At 47.0% G+C, this 27500-nt stretch overlaps 1 protein-coding gene and 1 pseudogene across 2 annotated transcripts in view; both read left to right on the forward strand.

The window, feature by feature from the left end:
* The window catches only part of cpxm1b (carboxypeptidase X (M14 family), member 1b), a 9669-nt gene extending 1658 nt beyond the window's left edge, over positions 1-8011 (forward strand). Inside the window, exons 4-10 of the mRNA XM_080526091.1 lie at positions 765-888; positions 2971-3167; positions 3687-3866; positions 4134-4428; positions 5771-5910; positions 6238-6340; positions 6803-8011. Of these exons, the coding sequence (XP_080382217.1) occupies positions 765-888; positions 2971-3167; positions 3687-3866; positions 4134-4428; positions 5771-5910; positions 6238-6340; positions 6803-7110 (1347 nt within the window). The 3' untranslated portion in view covers positions 7111-8011. The remainder of the gene's footprint in view (positions 1-764; positions 889-2970; positions 3168-3686; positions 3867-4133; positions 4429-5770; positions 5911-6237; positions 6341-6802) is intronic.
* On the forward strand, positions 7731-20123 carry LOC308153788 (annotated as a pseudogene). Its single transcript has 8 exons — positions 7731-7748; positions 8882-9339; positions 10090-10206; positions 10455-11075; positions 12136-12515; positions 14478-14729; positions 19492-19633; positions 19863-20123. The product of its transcript is annotated as an uncharacterized misc_RNA (transcript).
* The last annotated feature ends 7377 nt before the right edge of the window (positions 20124-27500 follow it).

Below are 27500 nucleotides of genomic sequence, written 5' to 3' on the forward strand. Positions count from 1 at the left end.
GATAGTCAGACATACATGTCGACAATATGTAGACATTAATGGAGCATAAAATATACAAATATGTCATTAGAATGAATCTGCTTCTCCCTGGTGTTGGGTAGTGAAGCTGGAAGCTTGGCGGTTTGCACTCCCTCAGTCTCAGTGTTAAACAAATATTATGTGAGGTTTCTCTCCCCCCCTCCTCACCCCTCTGCCACTACCCCTCTGAGTAAAGAGCGGTGGTGAATCTGACCGCCCTGATACACACAGAGGAAGAGAGCAGCCATACACACACACACACACACACACACACACACACACCACACTCTCGCCATGTGCTCAGCAAACTCACCCTGATGATTCTGTATACCCACAGAGCAAACAGAGCTGCCCGCCAAGCCACACATGCACCTACACTCACACTCACGCTCACAGATACACTCACATGCACACACTCACACTCACAGACACACTCTCTCTCTCTCACACACACACACACACACACACACACACACACAATCTGAGTTGCATCCATTGATCATAAGGCAGGATTCAACCCATAATGTCACAGCCTAGTTCTACCCCTAGTTAACCATCATCCCTCTCTTCCTCCTCCTCTTCCTCTTCATCCCTCTCCTCCCCCTCTTCTTCCTCCTTCTCCTCCTTCTCTTCCTCCCACCCTTCCTCCCCCTCCTTCTCCTCCTTCTCTTCCTCCCGCCCTTCCTCCCCCTCCTCCTCCTCCTTCTCTTCCTCCCACCCTTCCTCCCCCTCCTCCTCCTCCTCAGCTGATGAAGTCGGTTAACGAGGCGTGCCCTGACATCACACGCATCTACAGCGTGGGGAAGAGTCACATGGGCCTGAAGCTCTACGTCATGGAGTTCTCTGACAACCCTGGCAAACACGAACTGGGTGAGTCACCACAGCGGCCCCTAGGGTGAGTCACTATAGCACAATACAGGGTGAGGCTGGTGGAGGTAGAAATCGGAGGACGGACTCATTGCAATGCCTGGAGCGGAACGAGGAGTGGTATCAAGCACCATGTGTGACAGCGAGCACGTCCTCCGATTTCTACCTCCACCAGCCTCCCCTGTACTACTACTACGGTCCTGTGTACAGTAAGGCTGTAGATCTGAGAGGGTTTATTTTGGCCCGACTGAGCGCACTCAGACCCCATCGAGTCACGCCTGCCAACTTTGGCAGCAGCAGCTAAGACCCCCCCCCTCACCACTGCCAAAACACATAAGAGACAGGGGGAGGGGTGGAGATTACAGAGAGAGAGAGAGAGAGAGAGAGAGAGAGAGGAGGACAGAGACAGAGAGATGTCTATGAAATAGTAGTAAACTGTTCTTCATGGTTCCCTCAGATGTTCGAATGTCAAATGTGATGCAATGCAACCGTAGAATTCTTCTGCAGGTGTGAAGATGCCCATCTAAATCCATTGAATTTAATTTAGTCGTTAATACAGTATCTATTGTGCATGACGATAACCAGATGTCGACGTCAGAACGGGAGATGAGCCTGTGGTGGTGTTAGTGTTAGTGCTGGGGAAAGCTTTCCATGGAGGTCTTCTAGGGGACATAGTGGAGAGAGTCGCAGGGCAGGGGTGCTGGTGTTTTATCTGATCTGGAGTCCCAGCTTACGGCCCTGACTGGGGCGGCTGTGCTGAGCAGGGGAGGGAGGCTGAGCGGGGGGAGAGAGAGGGAGGGAGGGACAACATTCCTGCAATGCTGCTCTCTGAACCCTATCCTCCTCTCTCTCTCTACTTAACTCTCTCATTCTCTCTCTCTGAACCTGTAGCAACAGTGTCTTGGGTCAGACATTTACATTTAGGGCTTACAGCAATAAAAATGAAACGTAAAAAATAAACGTTAATCTAATAAAAATTAGTACTTAGACCATACCTGTACTCCCCTGAGCCTCCTAAGCTTAGTGTCATAGAGGTTAGAGAGGCTGGCTAGCAATCGGAAGATCGTTGGTTCGATCCCCGTCTCAGGAGGGAGCTGCATGGGCCCTTGAGCAAGGCACTTAACCCCTACTTGCTCCAGGGGCGCCGACTACGGATGACCCTGTGTCTAGAGCAAAAAAATACCAAATTCCTACAATTGACTGAAAATTTGATTGCATGGCAAATAAAAACATTCATTCACACTCACAAGACGGATTTATATATATTTTAAATATATTTATAATTACGAACGGCGACGGGATTTACTGTATATGAATGAATGATTATTTAGTCCTCCCAGGGTTGTTGACTCACCAGTGTTTTTGTTTGGTTTATTTAGCTGGTTTGTTTGTTTCTGATTAGCGAGTGACGCTACAGTGTGTTGCTCCTTCACCACAGCCGTCCCTGACTACTTCCTGAGTGGCTGACCGTTGGGTTGGTTGTGCACCAGAGGAGGCTGGCAGAGGTAGAAATCGGAGGACGGGGCTCATTGTAATGAGGAATGGTATCAAACCCACGTGTGAAATCCTCGAACGCACATGTTTGATGAGCCCCATCCTCCGATTTCTACCTCCATCAGCCGCCCCTGATCTATATGAGGTGAGTAGAGCACTGGAGAAGAGTGGCTGGGAATTCTGTGAAGAACTGGAGTGAAGGTTTAGTGGACGATGCTGAATGTTTTATCTCAATACATATTTTGTTGCTCTGTGTATTCTAGAGGGAGTCAATGTTTTCTCTAACATTCTCTAACAAGTGCCGTCAAGTCTTAATATCTGAGACATCGAAACTTTTGAATGAAGCCCCTCTTCGTAAAAGAAAGAGAAGTATTATCATGTAAGCATTGGCATTGTTTAGATAAGCCACATTTGTTTATTTCAACAGGTTTCCACCATGGACCTTCTCTTTAACCATCACTGGTGCTTTAGCGCCCTCTGTCGGCCAGTGACATGTCCTACTGCCTGTCTATAGGCTAGTGTTGAGATTGAGACATTGAGACATTGAGTCTTACTGCCATGTGTTTCTCTATGGTACGGCGCCCTCTGCAGGCGAGCCAGAGTTCCGCTACGTGGCTGGTATGCATGGTAACGAGGCGCTGGGCAGGGAGCTGCTGCTGAACCTGATGGAGTACCTCTGCCGGGAGTACAAGCAGGGCAACCAGCGTGTCGTCAGGCTGGTGGAGGAAACACGCATCCACCTGATGCCCTCCATGAACCCTGACGGATATGAGAGGGCCTTCAGGAAGGTTTCTGGTCTTTCTGTCTGTCTGTCTGGTCTGTCTGTCTGGTCTGTCTGTCTGGTCTGTCTGGCTGTTCTGGCTGGCTGTTCTGTCTGTCTGTCTGTTCTGGTTGGTTGGCTGGCTGGCTGACTGTTCTGTCTGTCTATTCTGGCTGGCTGTTCTGGCTGGCTGTTCTGTCTGTCTGTCTGTTCTGGTTGGTTGGCTGGCTGGCTGACTGTTCTGTCTGTCTATTCTGGCTGGTCTGTCTGTTCTGGCTGGTCTGTTCTGGCTGGCTGTTCTGTCTGTCTGTCTGTCTGTTCTGGTTGGCTGGCTGGCTGACTGTTCTGTCTGTCTATTCTGGCTGGTCTGTCTGTTCTGGCTGGTCTGTTCTGGCTGGCTGGTCTGTCCTGTCTGTCTGTCTATCTATCTGCTTGTCTGTCCATCTGTCCCTCTGTCTATCCACCTTCCATCCATCCATCTTTTCTCAACCAATCAGAGAGGGTTTTATTACTGACCTGACCTTCCCTCTCTCCCGTCCTATCCCAGGGCTCAGAGATGGCGGGCTGGGCGGAGGGTCGCTATAGTTACGAGGGCTACGACATGAACCACAACTTCGCTGACCTCAACACCATCATGTGGGACGCCTTAGAGCTTGAGACGGACAAGACCAAACTAATCAATCACTACTTCCCCATCCCTGAGTTCTACACCTCCGACCAGGCCTTTGTAAGTACTAGTAGTAGAGAAGAGAGAGATAGGTAGAGTAGAGTACTCGTATCATCCATAATAGTCATATCATCCATATCATCTAGAAAACGTGTCTTGTCAGTGTCCAACCAGTGAACTTGAAGCCAGTTTGTTACAACACAGGACAGTTCAAGTCAATTGAATCATTATGTTTTTCAGTATGTTTCACATTTTTTTAATCCATTAATCTGGCGTTGAGTGTCTGTCCTGTCTGTCTGATTGGTCCATCTGTCTATACTATGTCAGGTGGCTTCCGAGACGCGCGCCGTCATTTCCTGGATGCAGAACATTCCGTTCGTGCTGGGCGCCAACCTCCACGGGGGAGAGCTGGTGGTCACTTACCCGTTCGACATGACCAGGGACTGGGCACCGCGCGAGCAGACCCCCACCCCCGACGACAGTTTCTTCCGCTGGCTAGCCACGGTGTATGCCAGCACCAACCACGTCATGTCCAACCCGGACCGCCGGGTTTGCCACAACGAAAACTTCCAACGCCGCAACAACATCATCAACGGCGCCAACTGGCACACCGTACCAGGAAGTAAGATGAGATTATATATGTGGCATGGTCTGGGGGAACAAGTCTGCAACCAATCAAAATGTTCAGACTATTATTTTGAAACACAGAAATACATTTCAACATTGTTGAAAACACACACTCGCTAGTCAAGCCAAACTAGTGCAATCAATGCAATGGATTCGGTGAGTAATCCCCACGGCAACCTAGTTAACTGTTAACTCTACTTTACATTGCAGGCTCACAAAACAAGCTGTGTTAGTTGACTAGCGATATGTCATTGATTTTCAACAATACTGAAATGTATTTACATTTTTCTAAATAAAAGTCTGAACATTAAATTGGCTGCCGACTTGTTCCCCCTTTCCCCAGACCGTGTCACGTCTGGTGACACTTCAGGGTTCTTTCCGGCGACAGGACGCATTATCAACACCTGATAACCCCCATGTTTATTCATGTGAAAATGTATTTAAAAATACAGTTAAGACGCTGAATTCACTGAGGGACATTTTTGACAATCATGTCGTTGGCGATCTCTATCACGACTAATATATGTAACGATGGTCAATCAGCCGAAGGATGGACAGGCAACAACTTCTTTCAATCAATTTATTTTCACTGTGTGGAAGACATACAAAAAATAAGTTGTCTTCCTGGTGTCTGCAATTTTTTTAAATCTGCGTACGCAAAATAACATACAATATAGATTTTGACATCGTCTGAGCTAGCAACCAAAACGCGGGAACTGGAATGTGAAACATTGCTAGCCAATATACAGAACCCTGGTATAGTGAAAAATGTTCATAAATAATCAGTGGATAAAACTATATAGAAATCATCACAATACATGTTAAATTACAGGGTTCTCCACACAAATAATAAAATACAAGGAGCATTTTATGCCGTGCACATATCTCTTCAGATGGTAGTCTATTCTAACGCTACCATTGGGTATGGCAACACCACAAGGACAAAAGAACACGCAGACCTGCAGTACACCACAACTCCAAAGGGGGCTTCACAACAACTAATACTGGCTAGGGCTGCTCAAACACAGCGAAACTCATATATATACATATATTTCTAACTCTGTTACATATATACAGTAGTTTAATAAAGATGGTTACTCTATCATGACTAAGTATAAACAGTAGTTTAATACAGATGGTTACTCTACCATGACCAAGTATATACAGTAGTTTAATTTGCCTTGAAATATTTACATCAAGGCGCCGCCGAGTTCACAACTTGAGCAGAAACACTCTTCCGTTCTTCAGGGAGAACCCTGGATTTTGTTGGGGAGTTTTCCTTCTGTATATCCCAACTGTACGTGACAACTGTACATGCTTTTATCTGTGTTCTCCAGGTATCAATGACTTCAGCTACATGCACACCAACTGTTTTGACATCACAGTGGAGCTGTCCTGTGATAAGTTCCCACACGCCAGCGAACTGCCGGGGGAGTGGGAGAGCAACAAGGAGTCCCTGCTGGTCTACATGGAGCAGGTTTGTCCGTCTGGACAGTTTCCACCAGAGCCATAGATACAGCATACAGAGCTCTGCAACTGTCCGCCATGTTGGCTCCAAAACAGCAACATTCCAAAAGCTTTCAAAATGGCAATGGTTCACAATGGCTCTGTCTGGTGCAGATGTGTGTGTTACAGTCAGGGGAGGCTGGTGGAGGTAGAAAATCATGTACGAGTTTCATGTTTCATACCATTCCATGCATTAGCCTACAATGAGGCCGTCCTCCGATTTCTACTTCCGCCAGCCTCCCCTGTTGACAGTGTAGTTGGTACCAAAGCTACTGCATGTGTTGTCCTGGTTCTTTAGGTCCACAGGGGGCTGAAGGGCGTGGTCAGAGATAAGGACACAGAGGCAGGCATCGCGGACGCCATCATACAGGTGGACGACATTGACCATCACATCAGATCAGGTGGGCGGGGCTCCTGTACATCACATGCCTCAGACCAGCGGAGGCCGGTGGAGGTATAAACCGGAGGACGGGCATTACACTGAGCCTGTCCTCCGCTTTCTACCTCGACCAGCCTCCCCTGCCTCCTACATACCTCCAATCCCTGACCTGGCACCGCATACGTTTCCCACAATGCTCTTTCTGTCCCTCGTTCTTTGTTGAAGATGTAAGAAGCTTGAATGTGGATGTGACACATAGACGAAAAAGATAGAATTGGAGAGACTTTATTGTCCACGCACGCACACACACACACACACACACACACACACACACACACACACACACACACACACACACACACACACACACACACACACACCATGTGCTGTGTCAGGACAGCATAAACCACTTCTTTAGTCATCACCACTGACTGTTTTAACCAATGGCCTGCTGCTCTTGCCACGTCCCCCCTTCAACCCCCAGTTGCCGACGGTGACTACTGGCGCCTGTTGAACCCCGGCGACTATGAGGTGACGGCGAGCGCCGAGGGCTACTTCCCCTCCGTCCGGCGCTGCCGCGTGGAGTACCACCACTACCCCACCCTCTGTGACTTCCGCCTCACCAAGACGCCCAAGCAGCGTCTGAGGGAGGTGCTGGCCCGGGGGGGGAAGCTGCCCAAAGACCTGCAGATGAAGCTCCGCCTACTCAGGCTGCGGAAGCTCCGTGTCACCACCAAGGCCATCAACCGCCGCCGCGCCGCCGCCGCCGCCAGGAAAGCACGGGGCTCCTGATGATGATGATGATGATGATGAGCCTGGAGTGTGTGTGTGTGTGTGTGTGTGTGTGTGTTTGTTTGCATTTGTGTGTTTCAATCAATCACAGCCTTGCATTTTGTCTGGGTTGGGGGCAGGTGTTGTGTTTCGTTGGCCTGTTGAGAGGCTAGTTCCGGATCGTCTGGGACAGCTGTCTGTGTGCTGTCAACTTATGGTGGAAGTGGCTGTGTCTCTGCCTCTGTCTGCGTGTCTGTATGTACAGTATATGTCTGTGTCTGTGTCTGTGTATATGTCTGTCTGCATCTGCGTCTGTATGTCTGTGTCTGTGTGTATTTGTATATGTCTCTGTGTGTGTGACTGTGTATATGTCTTGTCTGTGTGTATGCATGCAGGCAGCTCTATAGAGTCAGTGTAGGTCAAACTACCTGTGGTTTATACTAGAGACAGAAATGAAGGAGATTGAAGGAGATGTATGGTTTTGATGAGCAGAATAGTCAGATCACTCAACCGTTAAAGCACTCTTTCAAATGGGGGAAGAGCCCTCAATTGAAGCCCCCCTGTATCCTGTAGCAGTTATGATGATGATGATGATGATGATGATGATGATGATGATGATAAAACAAAATGGCTGTGAAGTCATGGACCAGTCCAGCAACGTGTGCATAGTATACTACTAATGCAAGAGGGTTTATCCCCCTCACACAGCCAACAGACACAACTCACCAGACCATAATGACTCACGTGTTTGTTGTCATAGAGACCAGACCATAATAACTCACATGTTTGTTATCATAAAGACCAGAGCTCTGCCAGCACAGTCTGGCACTGGCAGGAGTTCTGTTACAAATGAGATATTTCATTATTATTATTATTATTATTATTATTATTTGAATATTGATGATGATGAAGATGATGCTACTGTACATGACTATCTTTGTATCTTTGTTTGGTTCCTGTACCACACAAGTAAAAAGAAATGCTGGCATTTGGACGTTCTTGCGAGACAAGAGACGATGTTATACTTGGATTCCAAATAAAGCTTTGCTTACAGTATAAGACTGTTATAACACTGTTATTACAGTTATTACAAGCCCCTGTCTTGTGTATGTTTCACTTCCACACATTTTCATTCATTTGCCAAGGAACCGTGCCGGTTCCTGTTCCCGTTCTGGAACCTCCGAACCTTGGTGCTGTCTGGTGAACCAGCCCACGTTCATACCAGTGTAACCGGAACCATCAGCATCCTTGGCGGTGTGAAAAGCAGTGTGAAAGCCCTAACAATAGTGCTGTATGCTGCTGTATGTCCTCTATACATTTACAGAGGAGCGCATTCCCAACACTGATGATGTGGTCGCTTTCGCTGCTGTGATACACGCTACACCTTAACCTGGAGATACAGTTAAGACCACACCTTAACCTGGAGATACAAGGCCACACCTTAACCTGGTGATACAGTTAAGACCACACCTTAACCTGGTGATACAGATAAGGCCTCACCTTAACCTGGTGATACAGTTAAGAACACATCTTAACCTGGCGATACAGTTAATCAAAAAATAATTATTATTATTATTTTCTCTAGCATTTTGACTGCCAGTGGCCTCTGGCCTAAGCATAGATTATTTTTTTCTTGCGATGACTGATGGAGAGATGATTCACTTACTTAGACAAATGTATTTGTTGTTGCTTTGAATAAAGGTGTCTGCTAAATGACAAACATTTTAATATAAGCAGTCTGAGAGGGGGGGGGGGGTTTGTTTCTAAGAAACTGAAACAGTATATGGGTTAGATAAAACATGTAACTTTTTACATCAAACTCAACTCCAAGGCCAGGAGGAAAGAGAAGGAGCGTGGCGAGGTGCAGGTGACGGTCCAGTTCACACGCAACAACATGACCGCCAGCATGTTCGACCTCACCATGAAGGACAAGCCGCGCTCCGCCTTCGGCAAGCTGAAGGACCGCGTGACGGGGAGGAAGAGGGGGGATGTGGAGTCTTCCTCGGCTATCGTGCCGGGCCGCTTCGCAGCCCTGTCGGGTACCGCCGGCCAGCCTTTTGGAGAGGGGAGCGGGGGCGGGGGTGGGGGTGGCATGGAAGACAGAGGGGACGGAAGAGAGTTTGGAGGAGGGGAGGAGAAGAGGAGCAAGGTGAAGGATTTCTTCCTGAAGGGAAGGCTGCGGAGGGGGTCTGAGTGACACCAGGTCCTGCTCATCACTGGCCTCTGAGAACAGTGTTTCGTCTGTGACCAGCGAGAGAATCAGAATCAGAATCAGAAGACTTTTATTGCCATGACATGTAAACATGTTAGGAATTTGGTTTGGTACCATGGAGCACGGTTTACAGCAGGACAGGTGCAAGACAGGACAAGACAGTGCAAACCAACATCAAAGTGCAAGAGTCATAATTAATATAAATATAAAGTGCAGAGATCAAGTGTTCAAGTGTTCATATCCAGACAGTCCAGTGGGGGTGGAGGGAGGGTAGATAGATAGGGGGTCAGGTCGGGGGGGGGGGGGGGCAGCGGCATTTAGGAGCCGGATGGCTGTGGGGAAAAAGCTGTTTGTGTGTCGGGCCTTCACAGTATTTAGGGACCGCACCCTCCTGCCTGAGGGGAGCGGGGCGAAGAGACCGTGTCCTGGGTGTGAGGGGTCAGCCATGATCTTCCTGGCCCTCCCCAAAGCCCTGCTTTTAAACAGGGCCTCAAGGGGGGGCAAAGGGCAGCCAATCACCCTCTCCGCCGAGCGTATCACCCGCTGCAGCTTGGCCTTGTCCTTGGCCGCTGCAGCGGGGAACCAGATGATGATGGCGGAGGTGACGATGGACTCAATGATGGCCGTGTAGAAGTTCACCAGCGTGGTCTTAGGAAGGTGGAATTTCCTGAGCTGCCTCAGGAAAAACAGTCTCTTCTGGGCCTTTTTTGTGAGGGCGTCGATGTGGGGCCCCCACTTCAAGTCCCGAGAGACTGTCACCCCAAGGAAGCGGCATGTAACACCGACAGGCAGTCCCTGTCCCCCCCCAGCATTAGGCCTCCTGATGGACCCCCCCAGCTCTCCGATCTACAGCAGCAAGGTGAAAGTAGACACCCACCATGGAGAAACAGAGCTCGGCAAAAAAGGTAGGTCTTGAGATTGTTCTAGTGTTTATGTGTGAAGATTGGTCACACATAATATTTAAGTCGGTATTACACCTGTGTATCAACACTGAACAGTGAACATTGTGTTGATATATGATTATTAGGGTCGTCACATTAGTAATATAGTAATTGCCTTGCTTTGTGTGTTTTGAAGTTTTTTTTTTGTTATTACAAAAGTGGAATAGAGATTGGAATGCTTTCCTATTCCCATTTGTGTTTCCTTTAAACAGTGCTTACCTCACAGCCCTCCTCAAATATACTGACCCACAAGCGCGCCTTCAGCGACGAGGCGAGTATCATCAATACTTCTCTCCCCCGGGCCTGTCCTGCTGTGGAGTCCCTCGAGGATCACAGTATGACCCTCTCCAAATCCTCTCTGTGCATCAACAGGAGCCACATCTATAACTCTGAGCCTGTGGGTCCCAAGAGCTCTACCCTCCCGTCCAAGCTGGTCCTACTGGAGAAGTGCTCCCCCCTCTCTCGCTCTCTGCAAAACCTCACCAAGCGGAGCGATGACAAGGGCTCCCCCGGTGACTCCGGCCGTCGCTGGTCCTTCGACAAGGTGAAGAAGGAGGAGAAGGAGGAGGAGGAAAGGGAGGCAGAGCCTGCCGCTGTCTCCCAGGTCCAAAGTGCTCGGTTGGTGCTGGGTCGGCCGGTGCAGACAGCAGCTCCGATGCCCTCATCTACCTCCACGGTGGTGGACTCAAAGAGAAGAAGCTGAGAAAGACGTTATTCTCTGGTGGCAGGAGTGACTCTCTCCCTGCCAAGTCGGAGCCGAGCCAGGCGTCTTCAACCCCTGAGGGCAGGCTAAGGGGTTGGTTCGGCTCTGGTGATGCCCAGAATAAGCCAAGGTGAGTGGGGGCCATTTCGGGTCTCTCTCCCTGGGTCTCTCCGGGGCTTCATGACTTGTCTTCAAATGCCTGTCCTCAAACGCACACTACATTTTTTTATTTCCTTGAGTTCAGTGTTTATGCTGCCCCCTGTTACTTTAAAATGGAAATTGAGTCCACCTCCATTTTATCCATCTCGTATTGCCTCGTGACCCACAACACAAGGTTTGATATTCATGAAAGTATATCAAGAAAGTCAGTTTCACATCAAGAATATACTGTACTGGAATTTCAATGAGTTGGAAATCAAACAATTTGACTGTGCATGGAAATTTGAAATGAAAATGATGGTATATAGCCCACAACAGCTTTCTGTCTTCACATCAATCTGGGATTTAAACAACAACAAAGTGGTCACCCCATCACTTTTGTGGGTAAACAGTTGAGGGATGAGAACACGTGAAGCTATACAGTGTTTGTTCACAATTACATAAATGATTGCAAAGCTCATGAGGCAATTATAACGTATATTCTTCATGACTCAATGGCTTTGATGTATCAATTCCAGATTGCTTTAATCATCATATTTTCTCAAAACCTCAAAAAAAAAGAAGAAATACCTGAGTTTTGAGCAAACTATGTTTGGTATGTTGTGGACCATCCAAATACATAAAGTATAGTGAATCACTTACCAAATAATGTTAAGCTGTAATCATCTTGTGATGCTATCAGATCCTGTTATGGTATTCTCAGTATTCTCTTACAGTTCCTGAAGTACCAAACTCAGTTGTGTTGTTGCTCGTTCACATTGCTTGGGTCCTTCTGCTGTGTTTTGTTTATACCTCAGCTGTGTGTTTCCATAACCTCATTATTGTTTTCTTTCTTTGCAATTATGACATATTCACTAATTATGGAAAATGCCTGAAGCAAGTGTTCAAGTAGACACAACTAGTGGTCAGAAATGTCAGCTCTTGAAACAATTTTGGGTTGACTTTTTCTGTCTTTGATGGAAAAGTGCACCCATATTTGAACCTGATCTGCTGGCACAGAATTAACTACTGCTTGTGCCTTCCTTTCACAGGCTGGAAGTATCTCCTAAGGTAGAAAGCAACTCAGACACACCCCCTCCCCTCCCCCCTCGTTCCCCCATCCCCCCCACTGCTCCTCTCCCTCTTCCTCCTACACTGGTCGTACCTCACCCGATAGTGGACATCCTACTAACCCTTTCACCCCCTCTCCGTCCCCTTCCCCCACCCACATCTCTCCCTCCAACCCCTTCCTCCCGTGTATGCAGTGCAACCCCTTTTTTGAGGAGCTCTTAGCTGAAGAGACCAGAAAGTCTCCCCCTTTCCCTTCCTGCTCCCCTGTCTCAACCCTATGTCATTCCACAGCTCCGCCCTCCCGGTCCCGCGCCCCCAGCCCCGTCCATCATACAATGCAAAAGAAAATGGCCGCCATAAGGCGAGAGCGCCCCAGGGCAGTAGCCAGGCAGATGTCCCTCCCTGCGGTCCTCCCAAGAGCAGCCACAGCTAGCCCCCCGAATCCATGCGCCTCTCGCTCCATGTCCGAGAATGAGGGAGAATGGGATGACTCGTTTGATGCCTTTGCCTCGAGCAGACTGACTTCACCACAGAGGACTCCTACTCAGCAGCCATCAAACGCGACCTCGAAGCAAGCTCACAGAAGAAGCGCTCCTGTTGAGAATTATGTGATTGAAACAATTGAGGAGATGAAGATGTGTGAAGAGGAGCCTCCACCGTTGCCTCCACGGAGGTTATTAAAGACACCGGTCAACGGAGGGTTCTCTGATAGCTGGTTGTATAGAGGTCAGGAGCTGGCTGTCCAGAAAGAAGCCTGTCTCCTTTCTCAAACCGGTGTGGCCTCCCTTCAGCACACAAGAGAAGCAGAACGCAACAAGAGACACACACCAAGCCCGACCCCAGGCATAGACCTGCTTCACAAAGGCAGTGAGATTTCGGACAGTCAGACAGGTGGTCATCCTCAGTATGCAAACATTATATCTCCCCCGTTGTTAAAGAAGGAAGACGAGTTTAGGAGGTTTAATTATGAACCGCTAGTAGAGGAAGTTGACAGCTGGAAGGGGATATTAACTGAGCAGGACTTCTTTGGATCTGATGTCACCGAAAACCATGAAGGGCCAAAAGTAAACAGTGCACTCATTTCATTGGCCTCAGAGCATACTAAGAAAGTTGATACTTCTGTTACAGAAATTGCCATTTTAAGAAGCACTTCCTCCTCGGAACATCCTGATTCAGCTCTACCCATAAGGCTTCTTGATAGTGAAATGTCTGTTGCTGATCTACTGAGTATGTCTTCCCCTAAATCAAAGCCCATCACGCTAAACATTACTTCAACCCTACTAGAACCAACAGTGGAAGCACCCTCCGTTCACCCAGCTAAGTTCACCGTTGTAAACAACGAATCACCTCCACTAACCTTAGAAGATCTAAATAAGAATGCCAGTAATTCTGATTTTAGTTTTATTGATTCTGATGTCTCATCTCCGTCTGAAACAACAGGAAATAATACCCTAAAAAGTTTAGGAGGAATCTTTCCTCAATCGCCTGAGGAAAAACCTTTAGCAATATATAACCATGAGGAGATGATGGTATCTGCAGAAGATACGATGATGTTAACAGAGGTCATTTCTTCCTTTAGCATGAATTCACCAACAGACAATTGTCAAGATGGAGGTTGTGAATTGAATACAGTGGCGTCTTGCAGAGAGTCTACAAAGAGTGTAAAGGATGAAGGTACATTTATATCTGAAAGTCAAAGGTCTTATGAGCTTAATTTGGGAGCTGAAGATGACATTTCTAGAGAGATCATGGATTTAAAGGTCACACACACTCCGGCACTGGATAGAAATGGCAACCCTCAGGTCAAGCCAACCAAGCCTATCAGTGAGTCTTCCCCAGGGAATGTTAGATCACGTAAAAGCCTCAAGGGCATGATTCGTGAGCTCCAGGGCAACGGCGGCAGTCCAAATAGTAAAGGCAAAGAAGTGAAGGAGAGCCATCTTGGCCAACCGTCGTCTCCTGTTCAAATGATCTCAGAGGGCAGCGATGGTCTGTTCTCATATCAAACAACGGATTCTCCTCTTTCGTCACCAATATCAAAACGTTTAAACAGCGACCAGACTGACAATGTCAATGACCTGAAACCTAAGTCATTCATGTCCCCCCCGCAAGAGCCAGAAACACATTTCTCCATTCAGTCAAATATGAAGGAAAATCCCATAGCGGAACTTTCCCCTTCAAAACAAGCTTGGAAAATCAGTTTTGAAGACCTCCATGCCAAAGTAGCCCCAAACTTGAGAAGTCCCTTCAAGGCTATGTCAGGGTTTGATCCCTCTCTGCATGACTCCAACCCCTGTGCTTCCAACAACTCCTCTGCCCCCAGCTCCCTGGTGGCTGCCACTAATGACCAGGCTCCGCTACCCCTTACCCCTGACCCCGGCCCCACCATCACACACCCCCAGACTTTGAGGCTCAGTCCTGGAACCACCCTGGCTGTGGCCCCCTACACCTCTCCCTCCTTCTCCTCCTCCTCCTCCTCTTCCACCACCACTGCCCAGCCCCTGGTCGATGCACGGCACACACTTTTGCCTGAGGAGACACAGCCAGCTAGCAGCCTGCCCCTTCAGGAGAGCAGGTGAGACCCTCACTCACACTATTGCTCTGTAGAGTGTACTCACTCAACTTCTGAACATTCTAGAACATTCTAGAACATACCAGTGTGGGTTGCCAGGTTGTAAGCATCAATGGGATGCAGGGATTACAAACTACAGATAGAACATAGCTAATCTGCTAGCTGCCTATAACACACAATAGCTAGAATCTAGAGTCTATAACTTGTTAGACTATTCTCTCATTCTTTTCGCCGAAATGTTTTGATTTTGCTGTTAGATAGTGTACTGTGGTAAAGTAGCTTCCATAAGAAGACATACTTTACTTCAGTAGATCACTCACTCCATCTCTTCTGTCTCTCGTGTCAGGTCCAGCTAGTCATCCGAACCGTTTGGATGACATTGCTTCATTATTATTTATGTTATCTCATCTCATCTCATCTCATATTTTGTTATTACACCTCTGTTGCTGGTTTTCACATTGGGGCTTTACACACTACAGTGCCAACCCGAAATATGCTGTGTGGCCCGGATATTGTGCTGGCCCCTATCTACTCTAAAAATATTCTCCTTTCACATTGTCCTTTTCAGCACTGTTTCAGCAACTAGATGAAAGCACAGGTGGGTATACCTGCTGGGCATTGCTGCCTGTCGCACCTCCGACGGTGCCAGTGGGCTGACTGCAGGGTCGTCAGCCGGGAGCCACCCTTCACTGATGTTTCGCTCCTTTAATCCCGGAACATCTCAAGGTGGTGGAGCAGTGACAGGGACGTCTCCCTGCCACTCCCTGCAGCCAGCCCTAGGATCCTCCTTTCCCCCACGCCTTGTCCTTTCTTCTGAGCCAGAGCCAGAAGCTCCCTTGTTCAGCCTCCTCCGCCAGGTCTTTGAGCGCCTTTCTCAGCTTGGATCCTGTGATCCCCAGCGACCTCAGGAGCCGCTGTGTAGATGTTCCTGTATAGCCTCTGCACCCAACTTCCACAGGATAGGTGACTGCCCTCCACCCTGCTTGCGAGCACGCAGCTGCCAAGTCTGTGTACTTTTCCTTCTTTCTCTCGAAGGCAGCCTCCATCCCCTCTTCCCATGGAACGGTCAGCTCCACCATGATGACTGTCCTCATCGGGGTAGACCAGAGTACGACATCTGGCCGAAGGGAGGTTGATGTGATCTCGTGTGGGAACTTCAGCTGTCGATCGAGGTCAGCTCTCATGTTCCACTCTCCTCCAGGAGACAGGAGGGACCACTGCTTCGTGCTGCTGCCCTGACTTTCTCCCCCTTGCCGGACAAACTGGATCCGCTGCTGTGATGTGACTGGGCTGCTCTTGTTTGATTCCAGTCTGCGTGCTTCCAGAATTTCTGCTAGTTTGCGCAGCACCCGGTCGTGCCGCCATCTGTACCGACCCTGCGTCAGTCCCGCCTTGCATCCAGAGAGGATGTGTCGCAAGTTTGGGTTGTTGGCGTTGCAGAGTTGGCAGGTCTCCTCTGTGCCGTACCAGAGGTGCAGGTTCCGGGAACTGGGAAGGGTGTCGTAGGTGGCCCTGATCGAGAAGCTCAGCCTTGCTTGGGGCAGCCTCCACATATCCTTCCATGTGATGGCTCTGTTGATCACAGCCTCCCACGTTGTCCACCTTCCTTGCTGTTGTTGGCCCACGGCTCTGATTTTGTAGCACTCCTCTTCGATCTTTACGACTTCAGAGATCACTAGATCTTTCCTTTCCTTCCTCGTTGCCTTGGACCACATCTTGGGTGCTGATCCCCATCCAAAACCAGTCCTGCCTGGCTGCAGCACCCCGACGATCTCCTGGTGTTTCAAGCGATTGATGGCCTGGTCAACTGCCTGCGTGGCATCCCACTTGCGTCCTGTGCGAACCTGGGCCTTGCTGTGTTGGACAAACGGGTCGGGTGAGTCTCTCAGCTCGAACACGAGTCTCACTTTCTCCTGTTTATAGCCCAGGCTGATGGATTTCAGTGGGAGCTTCAGTGTGGTTCTTCCAAACAGCGCTGTATTAGTGAGGCAGCGGGGAAGGCCCAGCCACTTGCGGATGTAGTTGTTGGCTTTTGCGTCCAACTTCAGCACTGTTGTTAAAGTGATGTCACACAACTTCAGGGGCCACATGAGACGTTGGTATAAGGTGAACTGGTAACACCACACCTTGAATTTCCCTGGCAGGAGGCTTTGGTCGATCTTCTTCAGGCCGTCCAAGAGCTGGGAAGTGACAGAAGAAGCCATGTGCTTGTCAGAAAGGTCAGCCGTGTAAAGCCTTCCGAGGCTTCGCACAGGATGGTCCACTAGCAGCGGGATCTTCTCGCCATCCACTGAGAAAGAGATGTTGTCATTCCGGACTCCTTTCCTGATTGAGAGACTGCGGGACTTAGTTGGTTTTATCCTCATCCGGGCCCATGTTAGGAGCTCCTCAAACCTCTTCAGAAGTCTCGCTGTGCACGCTGCTGTCTGAAGGAGTGTGGTGACATCATCCATATAGCTCCGTAGGGCTGGGAGTCGCAGACCTGACTGGGATCTGATTCCTCGGACCATCTGTCTTCCGCCGATTAGGATGATCTCAAACGCTGCTGTGAAAAGGATGGGGGAGATCGAACAACCCATCGCTATCCCTTTCTCCAGCCGGTGCCAACACGTTGAGAACTCCTGGGTTGTGTAGCATACATGGAAGTTGTTAAAGTAGGTTGCTAGTAGGCTCTGGATGCACGGTGGTATGTGGAAGAATTTGAGGGCAAAATGGATGAGCTGGTGGGGAACAGACCCATATGCATTTGCAAGGTCCAGCCAAACGACGTGCAGGTCTGATTTGCTCCGCTTCGCTGTCTGGATCTGTTCCCAGATCATAGCCGAGTGCTCCACGCAGCCAGGAAATCCTGGGACGCCTGCCTTCTGACAGCTGGTGTCGATGTAATTGTTTGCCAGGAGGTAGCTGGTCATGCGCTTTGCCATCACTGAGAAGAAGATCTTCCCCTCCACATTCAATAAGGCTATGCCTCTGAATTGGCTGATGTTATGGGAGTCTTTCTCTTTCGGGATGAAGGTAGTGACTGCTCTGCTCCATGCTGAAGGGATGGATTCTGTTTTCCAGGCAATGCCCATTAGTCTCCACAAAAGCTTCAGGGTCATTGGGCAGTTCTTGTATACCCTATAGGAGACGCCATTTGGTCCGGGTGCAGATGCAGCTCTCGCATGCTCCACCGCCTGCTTAACTTCAGACCATCTGGGGGGTGTGGTGTCAAACTGAGAAGAGGGCTCGGGTGGGAGCGGTACGTGCCCTGGGGAACCAAGGGGACTCTCCTTTTGGCTGTCACTGAGCTGGTCCTTGATGTGTTCCTCCAGCTCCTGCTCGGTGGTCTGCAGCTTCCCCGATTTCGTCTCCTCAAGCAAACCCCGGGCGTACTTGAACGGGTCCCGGAAGAAGTTCGTCCTTGCCTTTTCCTTGTTGCTTCTACGTTTCCTGATCCTTTCAGCTCGCCTCAGGTGGGTGAGTCTGGTTCTGATCTGACTCCAGAGGTTCTGCAAGCCCTCCTTCTCCTCTTCCTCAGCTCTCCTCCATGCCTTCCGCAAACGTCGCCGCTCCTTTACCAGCTGGAGGATTTCTCTCTCCCGTCTCCCGCTCTGCCTAGGAACGGTCCTCCTCTGAGGCATCTCTCCAAATCTTCCCTTGCCTTCCTCATAGATGATATGGCCGAAGATGTTCAGCTTGGACGTTGTGCTGCCTCTTAGACTGTTCTGGAGGGTGGTATGTAAGCTTTCGTCGAAGCTTCTCCATGAATCCTTGTCGCTGGCCTTTGGCCACCTGATCTTGGGTTTCCGGTCTGGCTTCTCTGGGGTTTCCTTGGTGGATTCTCTACCTGGCGTTCTGCTCTGATGCTCCTGTTGTGGGTCGTGCAGATGTGGTTGCAAATCCTGCTGGGGAGGCTGTTCTTGCTCTCTCTCACCGGATGCAATGGTGGGATCAGTAGCACTGTGGTGCTCAACCTGGCTCTGATTCCTCCTTGTCTGACCTGCTGGCGCAGTGCAAGTTTGCATCTGATAGCTGCCGCCGCATTTTGTCCTCCCCTGGTGGATCCGCAGGCCCAAGTAGGTTGTTACTTTGGACCACCCACAGCTGCATTCTCTCAGGATCCTTTGATCGTTAGTCGTTGCCGTTCCAGTCGTTACCGTGTTATCTGTCGTGATTGGTCCATCTTCCATCCCGCCTCTCGGTGGACCGCCGGGTTGTTTTTTCCTTATTTTGCTTGTAGTTAGTTTGGGGAGTCCCTGTAGCAAGTGCAACTATAGTAGAAGTGTAACCAGACCAGACCAGTACCGTTTAGCTTGACTCAGCTTAGCTTGGCTCTGTAGTGTAAATGAAGCTATTGAGGATTCCCAAAGAGAAACCCAGCCAGATCCTGTAGACCCTGTGGTGACTGATTATAACAACTTTGTCTGCTGCCATTTTGTACATTTGATAATGAAAGCAAAATGGGAAGTGCCTACTTTTACTCTGTTATTACTGCTAAAGCGGTAATGTGCACTTGAAAGCAAAAGACAAAATAAGCTATTTGTATGCTTTTGCACAAATCCTCTTGTTTCCAAGTGCTATTTTGTTGTGGAGTAGAGAATTGGTTAGAAGACTGGATTTTGAATGGTGGTTGCAAATTCAAAACCCAGGATAGACACTGTTTTGAACACCTATGCAAGATACTGACTGTAACTGTATCAAACGTTGATTCTCTTGTGGAAATGGATGTGTGTGTTGACTGTGTAGATAGTGAACCTTTGATGCTGACCTGTTTCCTCTGCAGCCCCCACCCAGTGAAGCCCCTGACACCTCCGACCAGCCTGTCGGAGAAGAAAGATGGCCGATCCGTCCTGGAGAAACTCAAGTCCACCATCCACCCAGGCCGTGCTGCTCAGCAGACAGTGGTTGAGGCTGAGAAGAGTAAGGTACAGAAGACCACAAATACCACCAGAGACGTATTGTACAGTCGTGATAAAAGGGTTGCTCAAAATATTGTGGAACATTTTGTCACACTTTACAACAAGTTTCCCCTATCCCTGTATAATAACCACTTACTTACTCTAGTAACAACATTTCATTAACATGCTGTGATTTCATTTACCTGACAGTAATATTTCCTAATAGTCATTCCTTTGTCCCCTCCTATCTTTTCAGGAGGTGTTAGCAGACAACATTTCCCAGTACCAGCACCTGACCAACCTGGAGCTGATCTCCCTTCTGCTGCAGCAGGAGGTGGAAATGGAGAAGCAGCAGACGGCCTCTGAACAGCAGAGGGCGCTGCTGGAGAAACGTGAGGCAGAGCTGAAGAAGATCAAGTCACAGGTGCGGGACCTGGAGGACTACATTGACAAGCTGCTGGTGCAGATCATGGAGCAGACTCCCACGCTGCTCCAAGTACGCACCAGACACAAGTGACCACTACACTAGTGTGTGTACACCCACCCACTGTATGATCAGTTTAATCTAGGGCAGTGTTTCCCAAACGGTGGATTGCAACTTATTCACGTTTGAGTCTCGACTATAACGGTTGGTTTTATTCACTTCTTATCAGTCTCACAAGAAAACGCTGATAGCGTTAAGAGTCACAGAATAAGATCATTTGGGAATCACTGTTGTAGGTGCATGTGTAATCAAACACATGTCTTCTAAACAAAAACTTGATCTCACAACCATCCAGGTCCTCCCACTGCTGATACTGCCCTGTTGATGTAGACACTATATATAACGCAACGTGCATGCTTGTTATCATTCAAATTTGGTAGGATCAGGACGCAAATTAAAATCTTAAACTGCTGTCATTGCAGATGTTGGTCACATCACACTTGCTTTGTACTAGGGTAATCTAAGTGACACAGCTTTTAGAAAATATACTGCATTTAAAATTCTTAAAAGTGCATTTATGATCAGTTCAAATCCCGCCTGAAGCCACACCACTACTAGTGTGCCCTTGGGTAAGGCACTTAGCCCTCAGTTACTCCAGGGGGAATGTCCCTGTAATTCGTAATTGTAAGTCGCTTTGGATAAAAGCGTCTGCTAAATGGCAAAATTAAAATTAAATTATACAAATGTTAATGTATACAAGATAGTAGTTACCATGGGTTCAGAAGAATTGTTTTGTTTTTTCATTTATTTTGTCACATTTCTTTTTATTTGTCAAACGAATGTCTTAAATTATATTAGTCATATATTTTTTTAATGACATTGCTTATTATTATGATATGATATTATTTAGTAGTTAATGTAAATGCTACCTGACCTCAGCACTGTAACATGTACAGTAAAATAAAGAAAAACTCATCAAATAAAATAAAAAATTACATGACCAAGAAATTAAATCTGCATACACAAGTAACTTTTAATACAGCATGTTTACCATTCTAGTTTATTTCTGAAATCCCGTGTGAAAGTCCAACCTACACTTGCCATCATGTAGCCAGACAGTTATTTTGTACTGTACAGCAGTAAAGTTGTGTCTCCGCTAGAGGGCACTATTGATTTTCTTTCTCTCTTGGAGAAACAATGTCAGCATGAGCGTGGGAAGCTGCTGTTAAACCTTATAGCCTGTTTCCTACTTTGGTTTGGAAGGCGTTTGATGTTATTGAGGGTGTGTGTTTTAACTTCACGCATTTTGTAACTTTCAGGCACTGACGTTTTGATATCGCCTAAATGCTATTTATCCAGCCCAACCCGCCCAAATGCTTTTTTTCCGGCCCAGTGTGATCAAAAGTAGCCCATTCGGCGGTAACCCGTCCCATCTGGCAACCCTGGCGTTCATATGCGCGCTGGTAGTAAAGTTACTGCGGTGCACATTCAAACTTTTATTCTGCTTCTATACAAAAAAAAACTGATGTTAAAAAATAATAATGTAAAAACACAATTACTACATTGAGTTTATTAAATGTTTATTAGCAAGTTTAGTTACATATCATTTGTGGTTCCTTTATCCATATTTAGTATTTCCAAATTCTTAAACAAGTTTAACGTGATCGTACTGTCCATCGACCGGATGTAGGTGAGCTGAGTCCCACTATTGGAGCTCAGAGAACACAGATCTGATCAGGTAGAGGTGTCACAATACTTATGTGAAAACATATAAGATAGAACAAATATCTGATCTAAGATAGAACACATGGGTCATCTCTGGATGCTCCGAATCTTATCGTTAGTGTAGTATGTGTAGTACATTGTACACCTGTTCCGATCTCTCTCTGTCTCTCCTCTCTGTCCCGTATCTCTCTCTGTCTCTCCATCTCCAGCTTCTCCTTGTGCATTCTCTGTATTGCCTGGATTTGCTCTCTCGCAATCCTCTCTCTCTCCATTGATTCTATCTTCGCTTTCTCTATTTCCATTTTCACCATTTCCTGTCTCTCAATCAATCTATATACCAATATCATAAATGTTAGGACGACCAGAAGGAGAGCTGCCAGCCATGGATGGTGTTTGATGACATCAAATGCTCTTATCAGGACGACCCCAGTCATCAGCATGAAAATGTCACTGAAAACACACACACAAATATTTTACTGGTTTATAAACATTCGTGGTAGGCCATGCCAAATTGGATCATATGTAGGCCTATCTCTTCGCTATTTCATGAAATCATAAATAATCAAAAATAATAATAGGCTACAATGACAAGTCAAACTGAAACGTACATTGCCTTAACCGTGGGGGAGACCAACACCGTGAAGATCAGAAGACAGACTGATATTATCACCAAAGGAAACTCTGAATAGACCTCCATTTTTTTTCCTGTAACAATATTATATAGGCTATTTTTTAATTTGTATAAACTACATTAATTCACGAGATTAAACAAACTAAATAATGGTTAAAAAGTCACAGAAGGATTCAGCTGTACTCACACTGTGGGTGACTTCGTGGTTTCACTTTCACTGCAGGCGTGGTGGTTAACCGACTTTTACAGACGCAATACTTACCCCCCAAAAAAATACTGAGACAAAATGCGTAGGCTACTGACAGATATGAAACTTTAATAAATAATTAACACATGCGCGACCATGACGAAAGCTGTCAATTAATCCGAGGGGACATCTGAGAAGGAGTAACCGTGAGCATACACAACACACAGGACACTGTCCACCGTTTCCCCCTGGCCAAAGTAGCCTATCAACTAATAGGCCCTATGCTTTTCGTTGTCTTTGTAGGCTACTTGTACTCTGTCAATGACAATTAAGTTGAATCTGAATCTGACATTGATTGACCCGTGTGCTTCGGTAGCCTAACTGATAAAGACACGTTGCTGAAGTTTAACAAAAAAGACAAGAAGCATCTAAATGCTGATTCGTCTGTCAATGAAATCCTTGGTTATTGGCTAACAATGGCATTTTGAACAACCTTGATCTTTCCCATGTGACAACACCGCATAAATATGAAATAAACATTCTTGGTAAACACCTTATTTACATAGGTTGCCCCAACACTGCGCCATTATGCTTTCTCTTTTTCTGTGTCTTCATCAGTTCAGTGAGTTGTCATTTGCAGTTCTGTGTGTGTGTCATTCCCCTTTTTTATGGCCTTCTAGACTAGGCACCTTTAACTGATGGGCCACAGTAAAGGGTCAATAATTGTTAGTATGCCATCGCTCATGGTTTTAAACTCACCTGATACGAGAAGTGTTGACTTAGATTGTTTGAGTGTGTACAGTCGATTATATAAAAACACAAATAATACATTTAGATGATTAAACCAAACCCTTCAAAACACAAATAATACATTGAGATGGTTAAATGTTTATTGGCATAGTTACATAGCCTATCATTTAACCCTAAACGTAGTTAGGGTCCTAGACCTGCGGCCCAAACTGGTTCTCCGGCTCTGCAGACACGGGCTAGGGCAGAGAACACAGACTTAATCAGGTGTCTTGCGTTCCATAATATGTAGGATCTAGTATTTCCACTCTAATAATTTAAAAGACGGACGAGCATCATCTTTACGTCTAGCTCTTTCATCCTCCAGTGCTCTGTCCTGTGACTGTCTCATATCCAGTCTGTCCTCTCTGTCCAATCTGTCTCGTCTCTCTCTCGTGTCCAGCTTCTCCGAGTACATTCTCTCCATTGCCTTAGTGTTCTCACTCGCAATGCTCTTTGTCATCTCTGACTCTGTCTTCGCTATCTCTATTTCCATGTTTTCTGTTCCGCGTCTCTCAATCACTCTATATGCCAACATCAAAAATGTCATGATGACCAGAAGGAGAGCTGCCAGCCATGGATGGTGTTTGATGACATCAAATGCTCTTATCAGGAGGACTCCAACCATCACCATGAAAATGTCACTAAAAACACACAAAAAACATCGAAACGTGAAATCAATTTTGAAATCATATGCAATATACAAACATTAATAATACATGAGATTTTCAAAACAAGGACAAGACTAACTGAAACGTACATTGCCTTAACCGTGGGGGAGACCGACATCACGAGGGTCAGAATACAGACTGTTATCATCATCAAAAGAAAGTCTGAATCGATCTCCATTCTTGTTCCTGTAACAAGATTATTTTATACAAAATTACATGAATTCATGAAATGAAACAAACCAAATAATGGATACAAAAACCGTCACAGAAGGATTTGTCTGTACTCACTGCGAAGTTAAAAAATCAACTTCGCAGGTGGTTTCACTTTCACTGCAGGGCGTGGTGATTGACTTTTACAGACGCAATAGTTAGCCTACAAAAAAAACAAAGATTTGTTGTTGTTGATGTTTATTGACAGATATTCAACTTAATAATTCAACTTTAAAATAATAAATACATGCACGACCATGATGAGAGCGGTCAATTAATCCGAGGGGACATCTGAGAAGTAGTAACCGTGAGCATACACAACACACAGGAGGCGGAAAGACCTCCACCCTCCCCCCTCATCACCCTAAACCCTCCTTTCAGTCTCTCAAAATGTGACAAATGAACGCAACGAAAGAATGAAAGAATGTATAAACTAGTAGGGTCCAAAACCAAAATTCCGTGACCACTCACTGGCTCACCTTTTATGAAAAATTTAGCCTCCAGGTCCCTCCCAAAAATCCCGGGTTTTTTTGCCAGAGGGCCAAATCCAAAATACCTGTAACCTGTACCTGGCAGGTGAATAGGGTAAACAAATTAACTAATAGCTATCACTATGAAACTTCCCCAGTTAATCACTTACATTAAGACAATTCTTTTTTGTATTACAAGTTTTCTGAAATTGTATGTTTAAATATGCAAATGAGGTGTTACCTAATTAAATATGCGGTAATTTGCCTAACATTCAAGAACTTAAATCTGAACATTGGCCAGGTTAAAAATTATTGTTTCATCTTGTTGACATTAGAGTCAAAGGCTTGATTAATTTGTTTGTTAAATTGGATGCCCGTTAGTTGCCACCAGGGTATCAACTATTATGAACGTATAACAAGAGACGTAATTATACTTCAAAATAAGCTCTTTAATAGCTGTAACTTGAATAGTTATAACAGAACAATTGAACCACTTTAAACATATGTGATCACTCTGAATCAGAACATTCTGCCTCACTAGATTCTGAATCCTCCTCTCCCTCCTCCTCATCTCCCTCCTCACTCTCATCTTCCTCCTTGTCTTCAGCTGGCCCTGGTGCAGGTAGATTCATTGGGAGAGCAGGTTGTGTGTGGCGGACAGGACGACAGTGACCACCCACCGGCTCCCAGCCATGTCCGAGGGGCGAGGGGTGGTGCTTCAGGGAGGGGTGGCGCACTAGATATGCCAAGTAGTTGGCACGGAGACAGTGTTGGCGTTCTGCATCTGGAGGGAGACGGATGAAGTCCAAGAGTTGTTTTTCATTCTCTTCCACTTCTCGGCACGGGCCTCAGCCATGGTGCTGCTCTTTTTGAGTTGGCATCACAGCCTGTAATACAATGTAGCTGCACAATACAGTCTGCCATCTCCTCAGTCACTAGGCCACGGCATACAATTATCTCCTGCTTTCTCTTGATATAGATAGAGCATACCTGGCAACTGCTGTGAGATGGCCGCTGCTGCGACATAGGCATCGGTGTCAGCTGCATCTATGACAACAGGGCCACTGTAGCCTGACTCACGCAGAACTGCATAAGCAGAGAAGAGGATGGTGTCAGCCTCAGACTGGTCAAAGATGTAGTTCTGCATTGGTTGTTGTGTTGACAAGTTGGTGCGATGAGAGCCAACAGAGTAAACAATATCTGCATCTACAGTCTGTGCAAGGTCGGTCAGGTAGCTGCATATTAGTTGTTGCAGCCGCACCTTGTTGCTGACGCTACACAGCAGCGTTTTGAACACTCTGGCAGAGGGGAAGGGGTCGCCCAATTTCATGTAGGTGTTGGGGACATGTGCCTTACCCTGTACCCGCAGGTCTCGCTCGTCATCTTTCGTTGAGTATGCTCCATCGTACGGGTCATTCACACAGATGATACGGTCAGCATCACCATGGCGGGCAAGGATGATGGATGACACCTTGTGGACGTCGTCCGACCACTTGTATGGGGTGTCATCTTGTGTCATCTTGTGTCTGTCGATCTTCTGCTGATCCTCCAAATCATGCCCATGTCGACGAGAGCGATGTAAGGTCCTTTCAGAACTACAGATTGGAGAGAGAGCTTCTGGATGAGCTTGCCCTTCTGCGTCTTTCTGTATGTGCCATTGGAGTTGAATAAGGCCATACACTCCTCGACAACACAGTGTTCCAACAACTCTGGGAGATTCACAAGTTAACTGACCTCAACCAGGTCGATCACTGGCTTGAGAGCATCCTGCTCCATCTCAGCAGAACCTTGGGTTCCTCCCCGGGTTTCTTCGTGCATGGCCCCTTGGCAAATGTCAAGCGTTTGCTCAATGGGACGGATGCATGGAGGGAGGTATTCTTACTGAACACTCTGTCTCGTAAAATGCTGGTCAACTTCTCCTCTCCTGCAGCACGGGCTGAGTTGAAGTCAGCAATGAGCTCATCAGAGGCAGGCATGGCTGACTGTAGGGTGCGGAGGGTGGGTGAGGCCGGGTCGAACGGGAAGGAGTCAAACTCGACCAGGTCCTGCACACACTGATCATCCTCTCGCATCCGTGGCCACATTGCATGTGCTTCTTCTTAGCTTCTTTTCGGTTGACCAGCGCGTTGTGAGCCGCCCGGATCTGGGTCACATTGTTCATATTTCTGGAGTGCACTAGCAGCTGCTTCTCATTCTAGAGGATGGAGAGCCAGCCAGACTTCATTTTGCTGCCCTTGTTCATTGTACACTCATGTCCCAGGCCATGTAGGACTTGGGGTTGCCTGTGATGGACTGAGTGAAATCAGTCAGAAGGAAGGCGACCTGATCAGCAAGGAGAGCTAGTCAGCATTGCCCAGAAGTCAGGCAGCCACCTCCCATACCTATTTTTATCGTACGCTACCATTATTAATTATTAATCAAACCTTTGACTCTAATATGTCAACAAGATGAAACAATAATTTTTAACCTGGCTTTATCCAATGTTCAGATTTAAGTTCTTGAATGTTATGCAAATTACAGCATATTTAATTAGGTAACGCCTCATCATTAAACATACAATTTCAGAAAACTTGTAATACAAAAAATAATTGTCTTAATGCAAGTGATTAACTGGGGAAGTTTCATAGTGATAGCTATTAGTTAATTTTTTTACCCTATTCACCTGCCTTAAAGGTTACAGGTATTTTGGATTTGGCCCTCTGGCAAAAAAAAACGGGATTTTTGGGAGGAACCTGGAGGCAACATTTTTCATAAAAGGTCCCTAGAAGTCAAATAAATCATCAAAACATG

The sequence above is a fragment of the Nansenia antarctica genome (assembly GCF_963989245.1).
Source record: "Nansenia antarctica genome assembly, chromosome: 3".
NCBI classification, from domain to species: domain Eukaryota; kingdom Metazoa; phylum Chordata; class Actinopteri; order Argentiniformes; family Microstomatidae; genus Nansenia; species Nansenia antarctica.